Raw genomic sequence first — 22,462 nt, forward strand, 5'->3', positions numbered from 1 at the left:
TTCAGTGGTTTCATTTGGGCACTGTTCAGCAGGAAGAGAAAAATTATTTCCCCATGGAGCATCTCTGATGGCTTCCTTTTTTTATAATATCTCGTTGTTTTGAGCACTGGTTCTTCAGTTTTGGGTCTAAAATTTAGGGCGATTTCTACAATGATCACTGCATGGTCAGCGTTCCCGAGTGGGCTGTCAGAATTTGTTGTACAATCCTCGGGAACTGTAGTCAGAAATAGATCTAGAAGTGATGCTTGTTGTTCTTGCTGGTCAAGGAAACGGGTTGGAAACGTAACCATTTGTGATAGGGAGTGAGATATAGCAAAACTATGTGTTGTGCTGCCCGCTGCATCCGTGTGAGTAGAGAATCCAAGCTAGTTTTGTGGTGAACATTAAAGTCACCAAATACATGTACTTGTGCGCTAGTGTCGAGGGAGAGTGCTGTGTCTATGCTGTCAGAGACTTTGTTTATTATGGTGCAGTCCTGGGTTGAGGGAGAGCGGTAGAGAAAATAAAAGTAGCTAATGTTGTATTGTATGTTTAGTCTAAAGCACATAAAGGGTTGATCGTCCGTTTCTAGCTTTGTTTCTCTAGTCAGGGGGAGGGTGTTACGAATGTAGACTCCAAGTCCGTGCATATGTCTGTCAGAGTCCTTACGGCAGAGTGGGAGATAGCCAGGCATGTTAAAGTAGTTAGAGGGGATGGAGGAGTGTAGGTTAGTCTCGCTTAGTGCTAAGATATCCGGGGTATTTGTTAGGAGAAATGCTTCAACATCAGCTAAATTAGTTCTAAGCCCACGGATGTTAGTGAATGCAAGCCTCAAGGGAGGAGGCGAATTGGATTTGTTTGTCCCTAGGCCTGGTTTAAGCTTATTTTTTTTTATTGTACTGTCATCATGTTTTTAAAGAGTTTCAGTTAGGTGAGGGGGGGCTGAACAAGAGGTTATGCAGGGTATCAGACATGCAACACAAGTAGACCATTAGCTGACCTTTCCTCAACTAGGACTGTGGCCTCGGGAAAGCCCATCGGGATGAGTGCAGGGTCCCTTTCCATGCGCGACATGGCACTACAAACTCCCGATATTATACAACTGTTGATGGAGCAGCCGCTCTAAGAGCTACCAAAGTAAGGGACCTGTACTACCAGTCGGAAACAGCAGCCAGGAACTGTCAATCCGGTACCCTCAGCCCATCAGAAGAAGACCACCCGAATCTAATTGCACAGGCATGCGTGGTACTCAAGCACTCCCAAGTGCCCAGTTATGAGGGGTGGGATGTGTCGGGAGTGGGGAACTGCATTCAATGCCCTAGACAAGAAACAAGATCTACCACTAAGTGTTTTGTCGATTCACTTGTGATAGTGTCTCTGCGCCTGACTAATAGGCAAAGAAGGAGTATGGAAGCCGGCGATAGACAGAGCCTATCTACTTCTTAAGCAATTTAGGTTTGCAGACCGGTAATTTGTTTGAGTCACCAGCTCTAGGAAGATTGTCGTCCAAGACTGGAGAGACCTCCCTCCCCTTTGGTTTAGTTTCAGAGTTTTCCTTCTCCTAGACGGGTGATCTGGGAAGATCTACTGGGTCCATCAGCCCTGAGAGGGTTTGCTCCGCGCCTGGGTCCTACTCCATATATTTCTGCGACCCGCGTGGTTAGTTAATGTTACAGGGTTAGTTTGTAGAGGTTATATATCTAATGAATAGTTGCACTCCTCAAAGTGATTTAGGGGCATGCAGTGGAAGCGGTTTCGTGGGGAGGCTTGTTAGAAAAGCGTTAGTGCGGATTAGGACTCTTACCTGAGGTTTTTCCATTTTTTATTTTTATTTTATGTTAGTTTAGGTTCAGGATAACTTATAGTTTGAGTAGGTATTAGGAATTGAGCTAAGAAATTTTGCCCAGTTACTGTATATTTAGTTTTACGAAGGTTAAGCTGTAGGTGCAGTACACTCAGCGTGTAACTGAAGGTACATTTTATTTATGAATTTAAAATTGAAAAGAAGAAACAAAATGTTTGATAATTCGTCTGTTAAGTTGGTTTATTCAAACAACCGTTTTTAAATGTAAAGTATATCTCTTCAGCTTTCAGTTAGTATCGGATAATTAGGATACAAACACGAGTATATATATATATATATATATATATATATATATATATATATATATATATATATACAGCCTTTGAGACTTAACACGACCGGTCGCAAGAGTCGATTGAAAATTCTTGGGGCGACTAAAAGCACCACTACCGAGAGAGTAAGCCAGTAAACATGACAGCGTAACGTCACTTCCTGATCAACTTGTAGGTACAGATAGTTTCCGGCATTCAACCACGCGGTCACACCAACAGGCATAAAAAATATGTCTGTGTTAACGATTGTCTATGTATGTTCCAAAGAGAAAGAACAATTCTCCATTTGGATAATAATTATTATAACTGCACATTAGGATAATTTTAATCTAACAAAATATAGTAAGTGAACTCGTTTTTGAACTTTAATTTTTATCGGAGAAAGTCGACTATTTCATTTTATTTATTTATTTATTTATGTTTTTATTGCAAAACAAACAATTATTATATAATATTTTCCAGTCCGTTCTTTTAATAATAAATAAAACTTTTCACTGAGCATTTCCAAATATTTTAAAGTTAGCATTTTTCACGGCAGTTTTTTTTTTTTTTAATTTTTTTTATTTTTACGATCGGTGAATTTTCAATATTTTAGCACCGGGCGTAATCTATTTCTATGAAATATATTTAAAACTTCAAGTTTTTGTCTTTTATAGCATTTTAACTGTAAATGATTTACATGAAGGGTTTGTTTTACTATATACATAGATTCGAAAAAGTTGTCAAAAAACAAATGTATAACAAGTAAATGTTATCAAAGGCAAGATAAGTTATTTTTCTACCAAACTGGATAAATTTTTAGTGTTTTTATTTAATGTAAAGTGTTTATTCGGATCGAAAACCATACAATGTTTACCGATGTATTTGAAAAATGCAAATGGCGGCATGCTTGTTTGGGAAAACGAGTTTAAACAAAAAATTATACAAAATACTGTTAGAAACTCGCTCGATATGTTACCGTGGCATAGGTGGACAGATATTCGGTGGGTTTCTAACAATATTTTGTATAATTTGTTTGTTTGAACTCATTTTTCCAAACTTACCGAGTTCAATAGCGAACATACCGACATTTTCCTTTTTAAAATATATCGATAAACACTGTACGATTTTTGAAGCGATTACATGTGAGTGAAACCACTAAAAACCTTTCCAGATAGGTAGAAGAGTAACTTATCTTGCCTTTGATAATATTTATTTGGTATATATTTGATATTTGACCACTTTTTCGAATCTATGTATATAATAATACAAACCCCTAAAAACATATCCAGTTAAGTAGAAAAGTAACTTATCTTGCTTTTCATAACATTTATTTGTTATATTTGTTTTTTGACAACATTTTTGAATCTATGTGTACAGTAATACAAACCCAAAATTTAATTTAACTTGAACATACTATTTAAAATACACGTGCATATACTGCACAAGCACCTTTATTATTATCATAATAATAGTAATAATAATAAAAACTGGTGTAGATGACATCGACTGGCACCACACCAACTTGTTGTGAAGGGTCAGGGAGGATGGAAAGACCGAGGTGGGAGAGTACTAACCAAATCTCCACTGGAAGTATTCAGTTCAAATCTGGTACCTTGGGAAGACATTCTGTCACTCAAACCCCAGGAAACGCTAATGGCCGATGCCAACGAGAAATCAGTGACAATGTTGCGATAACATGCACAAGTGGTCAAGAAGTGGAGAACACTGGAAATCTGGGGAGACTTGTTGTCACTTGGTCTCCAGGGAACACCACAGGTTACTGCCAGTGAGCGATGACTGATGATGGCCTGTGAGACAACTAATACGCTACACATTTTGATGAAAAACATGGGGGAAAAGAATGGACAGAGAAGAGAAAAACCAAAACTTTAAATATAATTTCTGTATTTAAAGTAATAGTTATTTAAATATTTCAACATATAATCTTGTGGGCAAAATCCAGCCTCCCAATAAGGGGCACTCTGGATAGGAACAAAAATAATCTCAGTCATGAAAGATTTCTCCTTCACCGACCGAGGACAGAAAAGGTAAAGATCATGTTCCAAGGGCCAAGAAATATTTGTGCTTAATGTTTCTTTAATTGTTTGTTCCCTAAATTAATAATTCAGTTTTATCAGTATTAAATTGTATATTGCTTTAAAATTACTTAATGTTACATAGATAATGTTTATATTTTATATTGAATAAAGTTCAGTTTAAATATTAATCGAACTGTGTTACTTTTTCTTTTTAAAAATGTTTTATTACTCTTTTACAAATGGCCCTCATATAGTACTGGAAGTCTGACAAATCTTACCTACATTGCCTACAGACATTTTTCAGTTAACAGGCCTTCTTACTCTCATTGGCCGTGCTTAAAGTCGTAAATCACTCACTTGCCAGTCGATAAAAATTTTTTAAAATAAAGAAACAGGAAAAACTCGACCCTCAAATATGCGGTGATTTAAAATGTCTCATAATTTGTGAATTCTTTACTCTCTAGGTGTGAGATCGTTGGAATATCGTATTGAAAAAAGAGTGGCCACGCTAAAGGTCAACAAGACGTCAAATTTACACATTCGGTGTGTAGTCAAAATGTCGCCTTCATTTAGCTCTCTGATTTTGAAATTCATTTGGAAAAAAATCTTCGACGCTTACAACTACATACACTTCATGCTTGCAAAAGTAAAAACGAACATTTGAAAGAGAGAAACGCATCGTTCCGTCAAGCACGCACTAAAAATTAAATTATACAAGTAAGTAATCAGTTTTCGGTTCAGTTTTGTTTTTTTGTAAACAAACATTATTTATTCCAGGGACAATAGAAATGTATCAGGATGTAAACAAATCTGGACATGAATTATTAAAATGTAAACACATAAAAATATCAAGACGGTTGATTATTAGTAACATGTTATACTTGATATAATATTTCGACTTGCCTTGTAAAAAATAAAATATAGAATAAATGTATAACAAAAACCTTCATTGTTTCATTAACAAAGCTATTTAATTACTAGGTTAATCTATATAAATTTCGCTGAAATGTTCAATGCTATATGATGCTAAATGTCCATTTTTAGTATGATCTCGCTTCGAGTTTTGTTCAGTAATTGTTGTAAATAACTATTTCTGATTCTTTTGAGCTGCTGAGATGATTGTGTTTCAGAATATTTTTCAATTAGAGACTTCATATTGAAATGTTTTAATGAAAAAATGAATCTCTAATATTTGTTTTGCATTTAAAAATATATTTATTTCAAGGGTGTGATTTTACATTATGTTTTCTTTGTGTATAAAATTTGATATATTCGTTTTCTAACGGTACCAATAAACACAGTCTTGAATTATTTATATTTCAATTGTCATTTTGATACTACGTATCAGCATCCGAAGAAATAATTCTTATTTCTATGGAACGATAATATGAATGATGCTATATAAAGAAACTGGTGTTGTATTTTAACGTTTTGTTGAATATTTACTAAAATGTTTGTAGTAATAAAATAGCTGATTTACAAGAGTTAAACAAATATTTTCTTGTTAGATTATACACCCGGTAATTTCTTGAATTGTTGTAAAATTATTTACTATTATTGACTGAAACAAAGATATAAAGTCGGACGAGTAAAAATATTTTGGGGCGAGTAAATTTTCCCTCACACTCAACCGGCGGTCGAGTGATTTTTTTTTCAAATCTCAAAAGCTGTATTTATATATATCAGCAGGCCGCCTGGAATTGCCCAGTTTAAATACGTTTAAATATATTTTGATTAATGCAGATTTCGTATTATTATTATTATTATTATTATTATTATTATATTGGACCCAATATATAATAATGATTTTCAAAAGTAAAAAAAAAAAAAAAAATTACTCGTGCGCCACGAGAATCGAAACCAAAAAGTTTAGGTTACGAATTTACATTTTCTATTACGTCACGCATCCATATTCGTAATACCGTCGTTCGACCTTTACCTGGCAAATTTCATTTTTTTTTTTAAATTTTCAAACTTTTGCATTGATTTTTCCCGGCTAAAACCCAAATATAAAGTTTCGCATGGGTGCGAATACCCTATATTTTAAGTTTCATGTCTGTAGATAAAAAACTGACGGAGGAATTTAGTAGAAAAATTTTTTAAACAAAAATATATGCGCATACATAAATATATATAGAGTTTTGTGTTTACTATAAGCTTTTTACGCAAATATTACGCAAGTATAAATCATGTAGAATATCTGCATGAATATAATTACACGTAATAGTTAACCAAAGAAGATAATTCAATAGGAAAACGGGGGAAAAACTAAAAACTTAAAATGAATGTTCAAAACATTATGCAAATTAGCTAGATCTTTTGCAGATAAATGCAATTCAACGACCGATATATAACAAAGTTGTATTTTCTTTTTAAATAAATAGAAAAAAGGGATGTTAATATGAATATAAATATACAAACACAGGAAAAAAAATTATAGTCGTTTATATATATATATATATATATATATATATATATATATTATAAGCTCTATTTCCTTTTCGGTTTTATTGAGCTTTTTACATCTGGTTGAGTTTATTTTACTTGTAAATATTAACCCTTTAATATTTATAATATATTTTAAGTTTACCATTTTGATTACCTTAGTAAACTTATTGTAACTTGATTATATATATATATATATATATATATATATATATATATATATATATATATATATATATATATATATATATATATATCTCCTAAACTAAAAAAAACAAACAAATCATTATGAATTTTGGAACAGAGCTGCTCGGCGTAAGTTTAGGTAATATGAAATCAATTTACTTTAATTTAGGTTTATAGACGGGGGGGATATGGTAGAGGCCCTTCGTGAAAATTCAAATAACTTTTTGTCCAATGTTAATAAGATAATTATTTAATGGAGAAGAGTAGAAAGTAAAACTTGAGTTTACTTTAAATAACCTCGTAACTCCCGCTTAACTTTAAACTTTTAGTCCTCACATACCATGCGTGCTGCTTCTAATAAATGAGGAAGAATTTTTTTGTTTTCTGGGTTGGAATCTATCAATATAACACTTCTCATTGGATAATTTTTAATAATAATATTAATTAGGGATTCATAACAAACGAACGCACCAATATCCAATTTTTTTTAAGTCGATACGGCGCATGCGTACTAACGCTACACATCACATCATAACACTCTCCGTCACATTTTTATTTAAATTTCGGGTTACAGATAATCTTCCCTCCCCGTTTTGTTGATTCTGGAAGCAATCTCAAAGCGCCCTTCTTCGCGTCTGACTGCTGCTGCTCTTCTGTTTCTGTCGACCGAAAAGAAACATTCACCATTTGGTGTGGTATTATTCTTAGAAGGTTTCTGTTGATCAGTAACCTCCGGTTCAGAGCTATTTGATGGGTGTACAATCTGGTGATATACAATGATCAGTGAGGACAGGATATCCCAGGTTTGTGAAGGATGGGTCAGTGGCAGGAATGAGAGCGAAGTCTTCTGTCGAGACTGTTGGTTGTGTTTTCTTTTTGTTTCTTAAATTCTTACATCAAGTGTCTTCATGCCTTATTTGGACATAAAAAAGACATTATAAATGGATAAATATTCCCTAAATTTAAGTTTTTCTACTTACTGCTTTGTACGGCCTCAAGTACAGACCATCTGCGAAGAAAACAAAAGTTTATGAAATGTTTCAGTTTCGAGTCTCGCTGATGGCACCCAAATCATATTACTATTTACATTGGAAATCATGACTATATATTGGGTACAACATAATATAAAATAATCAATAAAGAATTGACACTATAATAATAAATACGAAATCTGCGTTGATTAAAATATCATATTGAAGCGAATTTTACGACCAGGCAACGCCTGGCGCTCCTGCTAGTATATTTATTGAAGAGTTCTTTAGTAATAGAAGAATAGTAATTTATGATATCAAATTGAATGAAAAACATTTATCCTTGTTTTTTTTTTATATTAGAGAACCAACTAATTGCGTCAATCATAAATTGCTATCCTTCTATTACTAAAGAACTTTTCAATGGCGCCATGGAATTTTCTTTTCACCTTACCGATATCTCCATGAACGAAATTGATATTATTAGAAAATGTAGAAACACTGTCCTGATAATGCGTTAAAAATCAAGCTGGGCCATTTTATATTCTTATGAGATCTCTTGACTCTGCAGAAATGACGGGCAGCTGGACTATGCATTCTATACAATCTTACTAAAGACGTAGAAGTTGATACTATCGGCTTGTATAGAGATGATTGTATTCTTCTAGTAAAAACTGCGACAACATAAAAAATTATCATAAAAGAAGTCAAAAGAATCAATCTTAAGATTGATATTACCACGAACATTGAAGTAATTCACTTTCTAGATGTAATGCTGAACCTTAATAAGGCAACTTATGAACCCTAGAAAAAGACATCAGCAATCCTATATATGTCCACCCTCTCTCAAATCATCCTAAATCTATCATTAAATATACCTTCAAATCCATTAGCAGAAGAATTAGTTTTAACTCCTCATCCAAGGAAATAGTTAATGAATATAACATTTTTACAATAAGGCCCTTGTAAACAGCGGATATAAAAATATACTAAATTAGAATATATATAGCCTACAAAATAACACGCCCAGCATCTAGAAAAGCTCGTAAAAGAAAAATGATTTGATTTACCCCTCCCCTCAATCAAATGGTTAAAACCAACACAAGAAAAATTCTTAAATCTCATTAGGCTGTATTTCCCACCAATAATATTCTCCACAACATTTATAATAAAAATATTATTAAATTAAGATACAGCTGCAGCAGTAACTTAAAAAAATAATAAGAAGACATAATAGATTTTAAATGATGGCATAGAATTTAACCAGAGTAAAAAAACTAAAACATGTAGCTGTATCCATAAATCTAAATGTCTCCTCAAACAAAACTGTTTAACAACTTCTGTTATATATATCTAGCTAACATTAGCGCAAAGGAAGATTTCAAACAAAGATATACTGGCAATAAAATTTCCTTCATAAATCCAAATTATAGTGATAAGACATCATTGGCTTCATATTACAATGAACTAGCAAAAAAAAAAAAAAAAAAAGAAGAAATTAACACGAATTGTTCAATTAGAAATCTTAAAAACAAAATAAAACTTGCCAATCACTAAATCCCCCCCCCCCTTTTTTTTACTGAATGAAAAACTCTTTATCACGAAATTTAAAGATAGGAATAAACTCTTAAATACGAAACGGGAAACAGCAATTAATTGTAGACATTATAAATCACACCTCCTTTGGTTACTTTACTTCTGAAAATAATTACCATGTGTTTATATATATATATATATATATATATATATAATGTGTGTGTATGTACGTGTGCTTGCGTGGGTAAATGACTTACCTTCTTTAAAACCTTTGAACATGGGGACAGCAGAAAAAGGGTTATCTTTCTCTCCTGTAAAACAGATATGAACAAATAGTTATAAATTCATGATAAAAGCAAAATAAATAAATAAATAAATAAATAAAATATGGTGCAACATTTTTACCTGTGGCAGATTAAAGATGGAAGTAATAAATTGTTCCTATCTATTTTATTGTGATTATTGCTCCATGAAATCGTGGCTTGTTGGAATGGTAACATCTCCGGAACACATTACATACAATGTCTGTGATCAGTTAAGTTCTTTAACAAAACACAGCTAACCAGGAACGTGTGTAAAAATAGTGCTTATTCCTCTTGGAACGACGAAGACCATGTGATCACCTTGAAGAGATGATGGATGATACGGACTGGAATATGATGCAGGAGTTGCGTAATTCTAAACCACTCCTATACTGTTTGATTTCAATGGCAAAGAGAAGTCCAGATAGACTAGAAACCATGCCGAAATAAATGGAGAGCACATACAAAACCTAGTATTTCCAAATGGTTACCCACTTTAGTTCTGGCCAGGGTCAACGATGCTTAACATCTGTAATCTAATGAGGGACCGATGTGTCAATATGATTATGTTGTATTTAAATTTAAATTTTAAATTTTGTGGTGTAATTGTGTCGTTCTGGTCGATAGTCACATCTTGCTTCCAGAACAGCGCGTGGCTTGTGTCTTGGACTCATGTTGAACTCAAATCTTTAAGCACTTTTGATCTGTCGTATATATTCTTAAGGGAATAACAGGTCACATTAGTCATTATTTTTTCCAGAGAATTAATTATCTTGACTTTAGGATAAGAAATCATTGCACTGGAAAGTGGAGCAAATGAAAATAAGTAGAGTAAAAATCATTTATGAAAATAATATTTAATCTTTTTACTGCTTTTCTCTAGACAAAATGAGACTGTCGTATCGTCGGCGTTAGAAAATACGTTTCTTTTCCGCGACTATTTTGTAAATAACCGCTTCCTTTCTTGTGACGAAAAAAAAAAAAAGGGGCCATGAGGTGTTTTGACAGTGAAGAAAGGGAAGGACGTATTATTAGTATATTGTTTATATGTAATATATATATATATATATATATATATATATATATATATATATATATATATATATCAATTATGTTTTGTTATATTATTTATTTCTTTACATATTTTATTTATTTTTATTCATATATATATATATATATATATATATATATATATATGTATTTGTGTTTTTATATTGCTTTATTGTTTTTAATCGTGGAATACGCTTCATATATTAGTAAGAGTGTTGTATATTGATCATGCAACATCGAAATGTGTGATGGTGGATTATTATTATGATTATTTAATCTTAAAAGTTTGGGAGCTAAAACTATGCTTTAGAATAATAAAAATATTTATAATAAATATTTACATTGATTTAGGAATGTTCACTTAAAAATGTTATCATAACAATTTAGTTGACAACTTAGAAATAATATGTAAAATCATCAGGCGATTAAGCGACGTATACTAATGACATCATTTAGTGGTATACTAATGATGTCATTTAGTGACGTATGCTAATGACGTCATTTATCTTAGTGACGTATACTAATGACGTCATTTATCTTAGTGACGTATACTAATGACGTCATTTATCTTAGTGACGTATGCTAATGACGTCGTTTAGAGATGTTTTTTTTAGAGATTTTAGAGTTGGGTGGTCAGAGAGAGGAGTTACAGTTGAGGTGCCGACCGGTCGTAATGTCTCGAAGCACGAGAGAGCGAAAGGTCTTACGCCTAGTAAATGTAAGGAACGATGGAGAGTGCAACTTTCGAAGAGGGGAAAAACACTCTGGAATAAAAAGTTACTAAAAATAAAAATCGAGTCGTTCTTGGGAGAATTTTCATTGCAGCTTTTTCATCAAGACAAGACCCAAGATGGACTAGATATGTTTCCGGATTGGTCAGATCTTGAAACCCCAAATAAATGTTATTGTGTTGTAAAGGTGTTTATGTTTATTCTTGTCCCGTCATGAACTGTATTTAAATGTAGATATACACACAGAGAACTTTAGATAAACGACCACAAGTATATATACACACGTATATTCACTCGTCACTAGACGATAATAGAAACTCATGAAAATATACACAGTTTACATCTCACAGACTCCCACAATATTACATGCGTATCAAAAGATTTTGATTTTAAATATGGGGTTGATGTTTTATAAGCATTGCTTCTAGTACTTTAGTCGATGTATGTAATTATGTTTTCCAGAAAGTCACTGAAGGGTTTTGAATTGAAATAAATTCTTTATTTTTGATGATATCTTTCTGTAATTTGAACAAAAACTAAGATATTGGGAATTTTCAGAACAAAATGGAAAATTATAACAATCTTTATTCATGAAAAAATAATATTTTTTAAATGCTGCCCATTTTCAGCTTCACATATTTGTGCTCTTTCGAAAACATTATTCATAATAGATTGCAGAATCTCTGGATTGCGATTTAACTTCCTAATTTCGTTCCTGATATTTTCCTTCGGTTCTCGCAGGGTTTGGGGTTTGTTAACATAGACTCTCTCTTTAAGATATCCTCACAAGAAAAAAGTCGGGCCTAGTAAAGTTTGGAGAACGTGGTGGCTATTTGCCATAGCGAGAGATAATGTCGCCAAAGCATTGCCTGAGAAGCTTCAGGGTGTCTCTCACCGTATGTGCCGTTGCCCAATGCTATATTTATCCTTAATTAATTTCCAAAATATTATTTGCAAAATATCTGAAACTAAGAAAAAAATAATTAACGGTAAAATAACAAAAATTTTCAACCCTTCAGTGACCGTTTTTTGACACCCTATATGATTTTATTTTTGTCTGTTTCTATTTTCCTTATTTTGGCTGACTAGTGTTTTGTTGTGTGAGATGATGTGACATTGAATGGTATTCGTGTCGGATCGGTGACAAGAATACGGCTCGAAATAGTTGTTGTGTGATCAATATACATAATACGTATTTTTAAGTTTATTATAAAGAAAACATTCCTTAAATGGACATCTGAATTTATAGATTAAGATTTTGACTAGCTATTATCGCTCCGAGAGCGTTTGAAAAATCCTACAACAGTTGCTACAACAAAAGAGGGTATGAAATATCAAGAACAAAAAACTACGTTTGAAGAATCACACGTATCCAAAATATTATGGTTGTTCATGTTCCAATGAAATAGTCTGTAAACTATTGAAATTTTTAAAAGTTAATAAAGTCATGAATACTGTAATCTAACTTTCTATTGTTTATATATTTTCTCCGATGAGGGTAGCGGGGGAAAAAAAATGTATGATCGAAATAAACAATATTCTGCTTTTAAAATTACAAATTTTATTCAAATTTAAACAGCGCTTACATAGAGGAAAAAATCATTAAAAAATATTTGCACTGTACGGCTTCTAAGCGCTTTATTTTGTCAGTAATTCAAATAAATTGAAGATAATGATTTTCGAATGACTTACCTGAAATAAAAAGGTTTCCAGTGGTTATGTTCAGTGTAGTAGAATCAAAAGTCGAACAGAGAGAATGATTAACATTGGTCTGATTACTGGACTGAATAAAAAGAAAAGGAAACATTTTACTTGAATAAGGAATACAGACATTTCGTTGAAGTTTCGGAATTATACAAGGTAATAGAGACCTGTGATCCCTCGATTCAGCATTATTATATAGTTCTATTTGGATTATAGAGGGGGTATCATGCTCTCGTTCCGTCAGCCATTTCCATAGCGAGAGATAATGTTGTCGCCAAAGCATTGCCTGAGAAGCTTCAGGATGTCTCTCGCCGTATGTGCCGTTGTTCAATGCTATATTTATCCTTAATTAATTTCCAAAATATTATTTGCAAAATATCTGAAACTGAGAGAAAAAAAACATTAACGATAAAATAACTTCCTATAATTCCTTAAGTAATTCGCAATTGCATTTTTATTTCCAGAAGATTCTGGCTTAGAACTGAATTTTTACTTAGTACCATATTCGTTACGCTACGGGCCCTTGCTCTTTTAATACATATAAAACAAAGCTCATCTCCTTTCCCCATCATTGCTCGGATCCTTACTTTAACTAGATTGAAATGAATCACTCTTTTAATGAGGAAATCCATTGCTTTGATAAGCCTCTACGGATAGTAGTCCGAATAATCCAAATAATATGAATTATAAATCCCTATCTAAAAATCCAGAAACCAGATATCCTATGCTTTTTTTGCTGTTTTCTTTCTCTTTTTAACTTTTTTTTTTCTTCTTGCTGTAACGAGATTTCCTCTCGAAGATAGGGTAACTTGGGCAATATTGTTATGAAAAGTATGCGAGGTCAATTTTTATAATTAAATAAAGAATTCGGAGGGGGAGTACGAACAGAATATTGTGAAATTTGAAAAAAAAAAAAAAAAAAAAAAAAAAGAGTGGTTTCCTTGATAGTTCGGTATGCAGAGAAATAAAATAAAAAAAAAAACTGAACCGACAACAGTCGAATAGCTAGCAAATGAAAAAACAAAACTAGTTACAGCTCAGAACCAGTTACTCTCACTGCAGATGGAAGAATGTATAAAACAAAAATGTTACAGCAAATAAAGTGACCGACAAATATCCATGCGTGTTTTTCGTGTCTTCAAGGCGAAAGAAGGAAAAAATATGAACAGAATTAATTCACCAGCAACAGAACAAATAAGAAGCAAAGAAATGGTACCATAAATATTCCTTTTCTTCTTTATGCTTATAATTGTGGTATATATATATATATATATATATATATATATATATATATATATATATATATATATATATGCACGTTTCATGAAATAGCACAGACAAATCTAGCTTGTTTTTCTTGTAATCCTCTTTGTTGGGCCATTTTCCGAACGTTTTTTTTCGAGTGAACAAAGAAATTTCCTATAATCGCGAACGTTTTCGACCTCCATTGGTCATTCTTAGGCGAGTAGTAAAAAATAAAAAATGAAATTGAAAAATGAAAATAGCGAGATGAAATGAAAAGACGATTAAAAGACGATATATATATATATATATATATATATATATATATATATATATTGTATGATTTCGCATTACTTCTTATTAATTTAAGATATTCTCTTTACGTTTATTCTTATGATTTCTTTATTCTTATCTATTATTAATCGAAGCAATTTTCTTAATGTTCTTATCAATTCTTATAATTTCTAAGTATTATAAATTAAAGTTATTCTTTTAATATTTTATTAATTCTCGTAATTGCTTATAATTTCTTATTACTTTAACGCATTCTCTTAATATTTTTATTAATTCTTATAATTTCTTATTTCTTATTTATTTAAACCATTCTCTAAATATTCTTATTATTTCTTGTAATTTTAAAAATTATTTCTCATTACTTATTATAAATTTAAGCCATTTTGTTAATATTTTTCTTATTACTTATAATTCCAATTTATTATTAATTCCAGCCATTTAAACTTTCTTTTTAATTAAGTATCATAATTTCTTATTATTTGTCATTAATTTAAGCAATTCTATTAATATTTTTATTAATTCTTAAAATTTGCTATTAATTTAAGCCATTCTTTCAAACTTTATTTTTAATAAATTCTTATAATTCTTATAATTTATTATTATTCCTCACTAATTTATGTCATTCCCTTATTTTGATATTTTTTATATTATTACTTTATGCCATTCTCTTCAAGTTTATTTTATTAATTCTTATACTTTCACCTATTTTATTAAATTAAGCCATTCTCTTAATATTCCTATTAATTCTCATAATTTCTTATTGATTATTAAGTATTATATTTTTTAAATTATTATTCATTATTAAATCAAGCCATTATTTAAAACATTATTTCCATCAAATCTTTATAATTTTCCATTATTCATTGTTAATGAAAGACATTTCCTCAATATTTTTTATTAATTCTTATAATTTCTTCTTATTTATTATGAATTAAAGAAATTCTCTTAAACTTTCTTTTCTTCATTATTATAATTTCTCCATATTTATCATTAGTTAAAGCCACTCTTTTAATAGTCTTATTAATTCTAATAATTTCTTATTTAGTATTAATTCAAGCCATTCTTGCCTACCTTACAAATCATCGCATCATTTGTCGTTCATAATTAAATATTGCTGCTGTTACTATTATTTTCCTTTCTTAATTTACTTAATTTATTTATTTATTTACATCGCCTTCTTACCCTGCTTCTCTTAGATTATTGTGAAACATACTGATGGGAGGAGGGTAGTACAGTGAGTAGTATTACTCTCCTCCCACCATTTCCCCGTCTAATTCCTTCTTCCTCCCACAATCTAAAGCATCCAATGTACAAATAACCAGGCAAGCAAAGTTAGCAAAATGACCTCTACGATAGGGTCATATCTCTAGAGTCTCGATAATGACTTAAAAATAAATAACAAAACAAATTAATGGTAGAAATCCATCCAATAAAAGTTACTGACCGTGCTGAAATAATAACATTATTATTTAAAAAGCCACCCTTAACACGAAGAGAAAGATTCTGTGTTAACTATTCTATACTTTCACCAAATAATTTAATAAATAAATAAACTTGAGACTCTCGCCTGAAGTTATATTACCGATGAAGTTTAAGTTCAGGAAAAGGATCTGACCAAACACCGTTTGCTGCTAACTTTGAACGAGTTACTGTTCTGGTTTGCCAATATTTATAAAATTATCATCGCTTTTGTTTCGTCTATGTTTGTTTATGTTTTTCCCCAAATCGCAATTATAACTTTTTTTTTTGTTGTGAAAGAAAATTAGCTATTACTAGCTGGGGGATCCGACGTCGCCCCGGATTGAATGACGATCAACGAATGTTTGACACGCCTATATTTTTATTGTCATCAAAATCGGTGAAATCGTCCATTTTTCTATCGAATCAACTGATTGCCTGCACTAGTTGAAGACCCATCGCGGTGTGCACCAAGAGGAAGCTTCACAGTGACTTAGTCCACAATACAGTGTAGTCTACATTGCACTGTAAAGAACCTAATGTTGATTTTATAAAATTGCTTTTACATAATGGCTTGAATTAAAGTTTAAAACGCAAAAGTCAAGTATCATTGTTCAGTTGTGTTCTAAACAGAACATTCATTTCAGACTCGCCCCTAACATATCAAAGAACCTACTGTTGATTTTACAAGCCCGGCTTTACGCTGGTGCCGTGATAATGGCTTTGATGAACAGTCAAACGAGTAGAGAGAAAAAAAAAGAGTGGATATAACAGCAATAAAGTTTTATAGTATTTATCTCTACTTCTCTAAAAACTTTTCACACTCGCTTGCTAAAAGAATCGGTCAAACTAACAGAAAGCATTTTCAGTTTTACGTTGATCTTGTTTAGCATCTGTTTAAAAAAGCCATAGCCCCCACCTCTACCTGTGTAAATGCCTACTAAAAATATTTAATTTAGTGGGGGGGGGGCGATGAGTCCTTTTTTAAACAAGAGGAATGAAAGCTTAGCCTGCACTTCTCGAACGGTCCTACTTCTCCGTTGTAAACGTGTCATTTTGACCTATTTATTCACTTTTGCCATTTTTACCGGTGCCATTTTTACCTAAATTCGTGCAATTCACCCACTACACTGCTTTTTACAAACTCCAGGTGACTAAGTTCTTGCAGAATAAACATAGGGGTTAAATAAAGTGACTTACATTATTTGGTGGGAGATTATAAGAGATCCATACGGGCATCTGAATGTTGATATTTCGGGCCTGGGAGAAGACCTCGGTGTGTAGAAGACAGAAGTTACCAGCTTTCTCAATGTTAGGAACGCCAAATGGGACGTTGCTTATTCGAGCTGTATCGTTTAGATCGGTCTGGAAAAAGGAAAATGATTATAAGAAGTAGTTGAAATGGTTAAAAATATACTTAATACAGGGTGGGCAAAGCAACGTGCTTATTTGGTTTGTCAATTAAATTTAAATAAGCAAGTTGTTCTGCCCCACCCTGTACTAAAATAAACAAACAAACAAAAAAACAAAAAAAACAAAACAAAACAAAACAAAAACAACAAAAATTCCCGATTTGTTTTTCCTCGGACAAAGTTGGTATTTTTAGGAAGATGAGAACGAGAGTAGTTTATTTATTAGATAAAGGGCAGTGTGTATATAGGTATGTTTGTATGTCCGGTTAAAAGTAATAAAAAGCCTACAAAATAAATCCACAAGTTTTTTTTTTTTTTAAATTGAAAGCGATGTTTAATTTCAGAAATGTCTCCGATAGGTATCTAATCTGTATAAGTCCTCAAGCTAAAAAAGAGTTTTTGGTGAGTAGCTGGTCTGTAGAAGTCTCGAACTTTAAAATTTGCACAAAAAAGCAAACATCTTTCTCGCGTGGACACGAAAAATTATGTGCAGGAATTCTAAAAGATCCAATATTTTTGTGGAGCGATTCCAGTTCTTGATTGGTTGCTAGCGGAACGTGGCTCCATTTGATAGGTCTATTCTCATCAAAAGTGTCTATAAGTAGAACCTTCTAAATCATGCTCTCTAATTATATAAAAAAATATTGCAACAAAGTTGATGTTTTCTTGAGCGGCGTTGCTCCAAATGAATAAATTTCAAACATTACAAAAAGTATTTATTCTTTGATCCTTAACTGGCGAAGATTTTGTAAGGTGTGTGTGGAGGGGAGGGTTATTGTTCCAGTCAGACTATGTATTAACTGAAGTTACCAAATACTGGATAGAATACATCGAAAGAAAACATTTAGAAGTTTGTCAAATGCAAACAAAGTATATCTAGATTTAAAAGTAAAACCTCTCATTAACAATGAGATTTTACATTTTTTAGGATTTCTTGTGACCCACCCACACGCACAATTTTTTTTAGAATTATGAGTGTGAGTTAGTTGCACATATATTTTTTACGTAAAATATTCCCCATTTCGGGCCATTCTAACTGTTATGGCAGTTAACTATGTTTTTACAGTTAACCCTAAGTCCGAACGGTAAAATCATATAATCATAACCAATCACTTTATTTTTCGTATTATCACCCGGTCTTATGGTTAATAGTTGGAAGTAGACGAATCTTTTAATGATTTTAACAATGGCATTTTATAACGTTGATCAGAAAGATTAATATGGCCAAGATTTAAAGCAAACAAATAGGCTACATGTTTTTAAAACATTGTTTGGGTCAAAAGAGATGACGATTTTATGTTAAATTTATATGGAAAACTGATTTTTGTTGTTTTATTTTAACACGTTTTTTTATGCTGTTTACATGTAAAAAAAATAAAAATAGAGAATAGCATTATTATCTATAATAACACCTTTTTTCTTTTGCAGCAAAAAGTTAGAATTGCGAATTGATGAAAAAAAAAAGCAAAAAAAAACCCAAACAAGCAAAAAACAAGCAAAAAAAAGAACCACGCAAAAAATAAGCAAAACAACAAACAAAAAAGCAAAAACAAACAAAAACAAAACAAGCAAAAAAAAAAAAAAAAGAAAAAAAAGAAAAAAAAAACAAAAAAAATATTAACAAACATTTAATGAGAATTATATAAAACAAATATAAAAAGATTTATTTAAGAAGTTAGAGCTTTGACATAAATTTAACATAAAACAAGCTACTATTTCCGAGACATGCTAGCATATTATTTCAATACACAAAAAATTATTCTTCTCTGGGAGAGGAATTCTGCTGTATTTATTTTTGTAGGCGGTAATTCTTTTTTGGGACCACAGTACAACAAAAAGTACGCAAAATTTCATTTCGTAATAAAAACAACTTTCTACAGAAAAAAAACAAACTTATTTTTACAGCTTTATCTAGCGATAAACATAAAATTACATATGAAAAACCACGTTTATTATTTTTAAAAATCCAACAACGAAGTTGAAGTCGATGTTTTCGATTCTAAAACAAAACTAACATTTTTGATAAATCTGTGTGGCGTACCGGAAAAATATTTTTTCTAAAGAATAAAACTGAATAAAATTTATTTTTACAAGAATCTTTATACGTTCATATTTTTTTAAACTTTTAAAATCATCACTATCTCTAGGGTATAATATAATAAGCGATAGAAAATTGGCTCTCTAATAATAAATACAAAATCTGCATGAATTAAAACATATTTTAGCGTATTTTACGACCGGCCAACGCCAGGCGACCCGCTAGTATATATATATATATATATATATAATCTTAGAAGATTTAATGCCAGAACCAAGCTGCTTCATGTCTTGGTCAAGGAGTTACTGTATGCAGACGATGCTGTTTTTTGTCGCACACTGAGACTGATATGCAGCATGGATAGCTTTGCTGACTCCTGCATTGCCTTTGGTCTGAGGATCAATCTGTCCAAAACAAAGGTGATGTTCACTCCTGCACCGGGTCAGCCATACGTGGAGCCGAACATCATGGCCTGTGGTGCTAGACTGGGAGTAATTGATTCATTTGTGTACCTTGGTAGTTCTCTGTCGAGGGATAGCTGTCTCGACACTGAAATCCACAGGCGAATTCAGAAGGCATCTGTAGCTTTTGGAAGGTTTGAGAAGAGAGTATGGTCTGATCGTGGCATCACAGTACAACAAAAAGCACGCCAAATTTCATTTCGTAATAAGACTAAGATCTGCATTTATAAGACTTGTGTGCTAACCATACTGTTGTATTCATCAAAGGCACATTAAATGACTTGAACGATTTCACCAAAAATGCTTGAAACGTATCATAAACATCAAGTGGCAAACACAAGTACCCGATACTGAAGTCCTTGTGAGAGCATGTTGCTCTAATGTTGAGACCCTTGTAATCAGATCTCACATGCGGTTGATGGGCCACTTGGTTCGGGTGAAAGATTGTAGTCTGCCAAAACAAATTTTTTATGGGGAGCTGGAAAAGGGCAAGCGCCCTCAACACAAGCCTAGGAAGAGATTCAGGGACTCTACAAAGAATAATTTGAAAGTCTTACAAAGCGACATCGACACATAGGAAGAACTTACTCTGCAAACGCCTAAGTGGCGAAAGCTTAGACGTGAAAATTATGATGCTATAGAGAAAAGAAAAGGTTTGATTGATGGTCTTAACCATGACTCACAGAGCTGGAAATGTCACACTTGTGAACGAGTGCTTTTGTCAAAAGCTGGCTACGTCAACCACCTTAAGTCGCACAAAACTCCTGTTCAGGTCAACTTTGCACATATTAGTTCGAACCAAACGATCTGTTTAAAATGCAGCAAAGTTTGCAAGTCTACTGTTGGTTTGAGAAGATATGTGATTGTTCATAGGAATACCCTTCAACCGCCAGAGGAAGTCAACTCGATGGAAATTGCTCAATTTGTATGTCACATCTGCTTCAAGATGTAGAAATCTGCGGTGGGAGTGCAGAGAACTCAATGTGACGGCGATCATCTGGAAAGATGCAGCAATCATCATCATATATATATATATATATATATATATATATATCGTTTACAAACTTGAGACTTGACATATACGAAATTTGGACATATGGAATAATTTCGATTTGGTTTCGACCCGGTAAAAATAGCTGTTAGGAGACAAAATTGAAAGAAAAAATTGGCCTTGGGAGGAGTAAATTAACTAAACCTGTTAGTTATATGCATGTGCAAATATACATTTATACGTTAAAGTCGCTTAATTTTGAAATCTTTCTTATCGATCTGTTGATAGTTCAAACAGTAGCAACCAATGTCGGAGCGCTAAATGTTTTGGTTTCGATTCTAACTGATGGCAATAAAGTCATTTATTTTTAAATTTTGGGAATGATTACTATATATTAGGTACAATATAATAACCAATAAAGAATTGACGCTATAATAATAAATAGGAAATCTGTATGAATTAAAATATCATATTTAAGCGTATTTTACAACCAGGGAACGCTTGTTTCATCTGGAATGATCGCCATTTTTAATGCCTGTTCTCTTATAGTTTTTCATAGTGATTGCATTTTGGTTGCTATCGAAGATTTACGCGGCGTAAAACATTGGCCTGTTTACAACCGCCCACGATCACTTCCCGCTTTCCTTGTCTAATCCTGCGAAAAAAAAAAAAGGTTTGTTTCTGCGGTTTTTAATGAATTCTTTTTTTATTTTATCTAATAGATTAGCAGGCATTTTCGACGTTGCCAGGTAATAAATGCCTTTGCTGTTCATAGGTGTCCGTAGGAAAACCTTACCATATTAGGTAAAGGTCCAGAATAGTTAACAATCGATTTGATGTCAATAAAAGTTCTCTGATCGACACACGAAGAAAATAGCGCTCGAAATCTTCGTAGGTGTCGCTAATTTCGATTAAATTTACGCTGAAAATACATTTTTATTTTACATAGGAGTCACCACTTATCAAGACCCCAAGGCCATTCGAGGATTAGAGTTAATGAGTGTATGGTAGTCACTGAGACAACAGCGTATTACTAGTTATTAATGGAAATGGCGTATAATGTATTATTTAGGAGCGGCTCTACAAGAACTTGTTTACATTGTACTTGAACATGACCATATTGCACTTAGCTAGAAAATAGGGCAGCGGCACAGTGTTCCACGGGCGGGCAGTTCTATGAAAGAAGCTTTGTTCATGGAATTTTCGTTTAGATATAGACAGAGAGTGAGGGAAATTGTTGATTGTTGTTGTAGCCGACGCGTGTTTTTTGTGAAAGTTTGTTCAGGGGAGCCATAGATTGAAGCTCAGATAAGCACTTGCAATGAAAATAACGATAGAGCAGAAACAGCCCCGTAATGTCTCTTCTGTCAAAAAGAGGTTGCAGGGAAGAAAAAAGGAAAAAAGTTTCGAAGCCGGTTTTGAACTTTGTCAAAGCAGGAGAGGATGCCCTGAGAAGCTCCCGCCCAGATATGGCAACAGTACTCCATTTTATGATTTATCTGGAT

The 22,462-nt window shown here is 32.4% G+C and overlaps 1 protein-coding gene across 4 annotated transcripts in view; it reads right to left on the reverse strand.

Annotated features, from left to right (window-relative positions):
- Positions 1 to 22,462, reverse strand: part of LOC145279819 (uncharacterized) — an 843,773-nt gene that overhangs the window by 163,738 nt on the left and 657,573 nt on the right. For all 4 annotated transcript variants that reach the window (XM_080131190.1, XM_080131191.1, XM_080131189.1 and 1 more), the window contains exons 33-35: positions 17,256 to 17,420; positions 13,050 to 13,140; positions 9,532 to 9,585 (exon numbers count right to left, since the gene is read on the reverse strand). In XM_080131190.1, the coding sequence (XP_079987316.1) occupies positions 9,532 to 9,585; positions 13,050 to 13,140; positions 17,256 to 17,420 (310 nt within the window). The remainder of the gene's footprint in view (positions 1 to 9,531; positions 9,586 to 13,049; positions 13,141 to 17,255; positions 17,421 to 22,462) is intronic.

The sequence above is a fragment of the Euprymna scolopes genome, chromosome 7, assembly GCF_053919585.1.
Source record: "Euprymna scolopes isolate OS-2025 chromosome 7, ASM5391958v1, whole genome shotgun sequence".
Lineage (NCBI taxonomy): Eukaryota > Metazoa > Mollusca > Cephalopoda > Sepiida > Sepiolidae > Euprymna > Euprymna scolopes.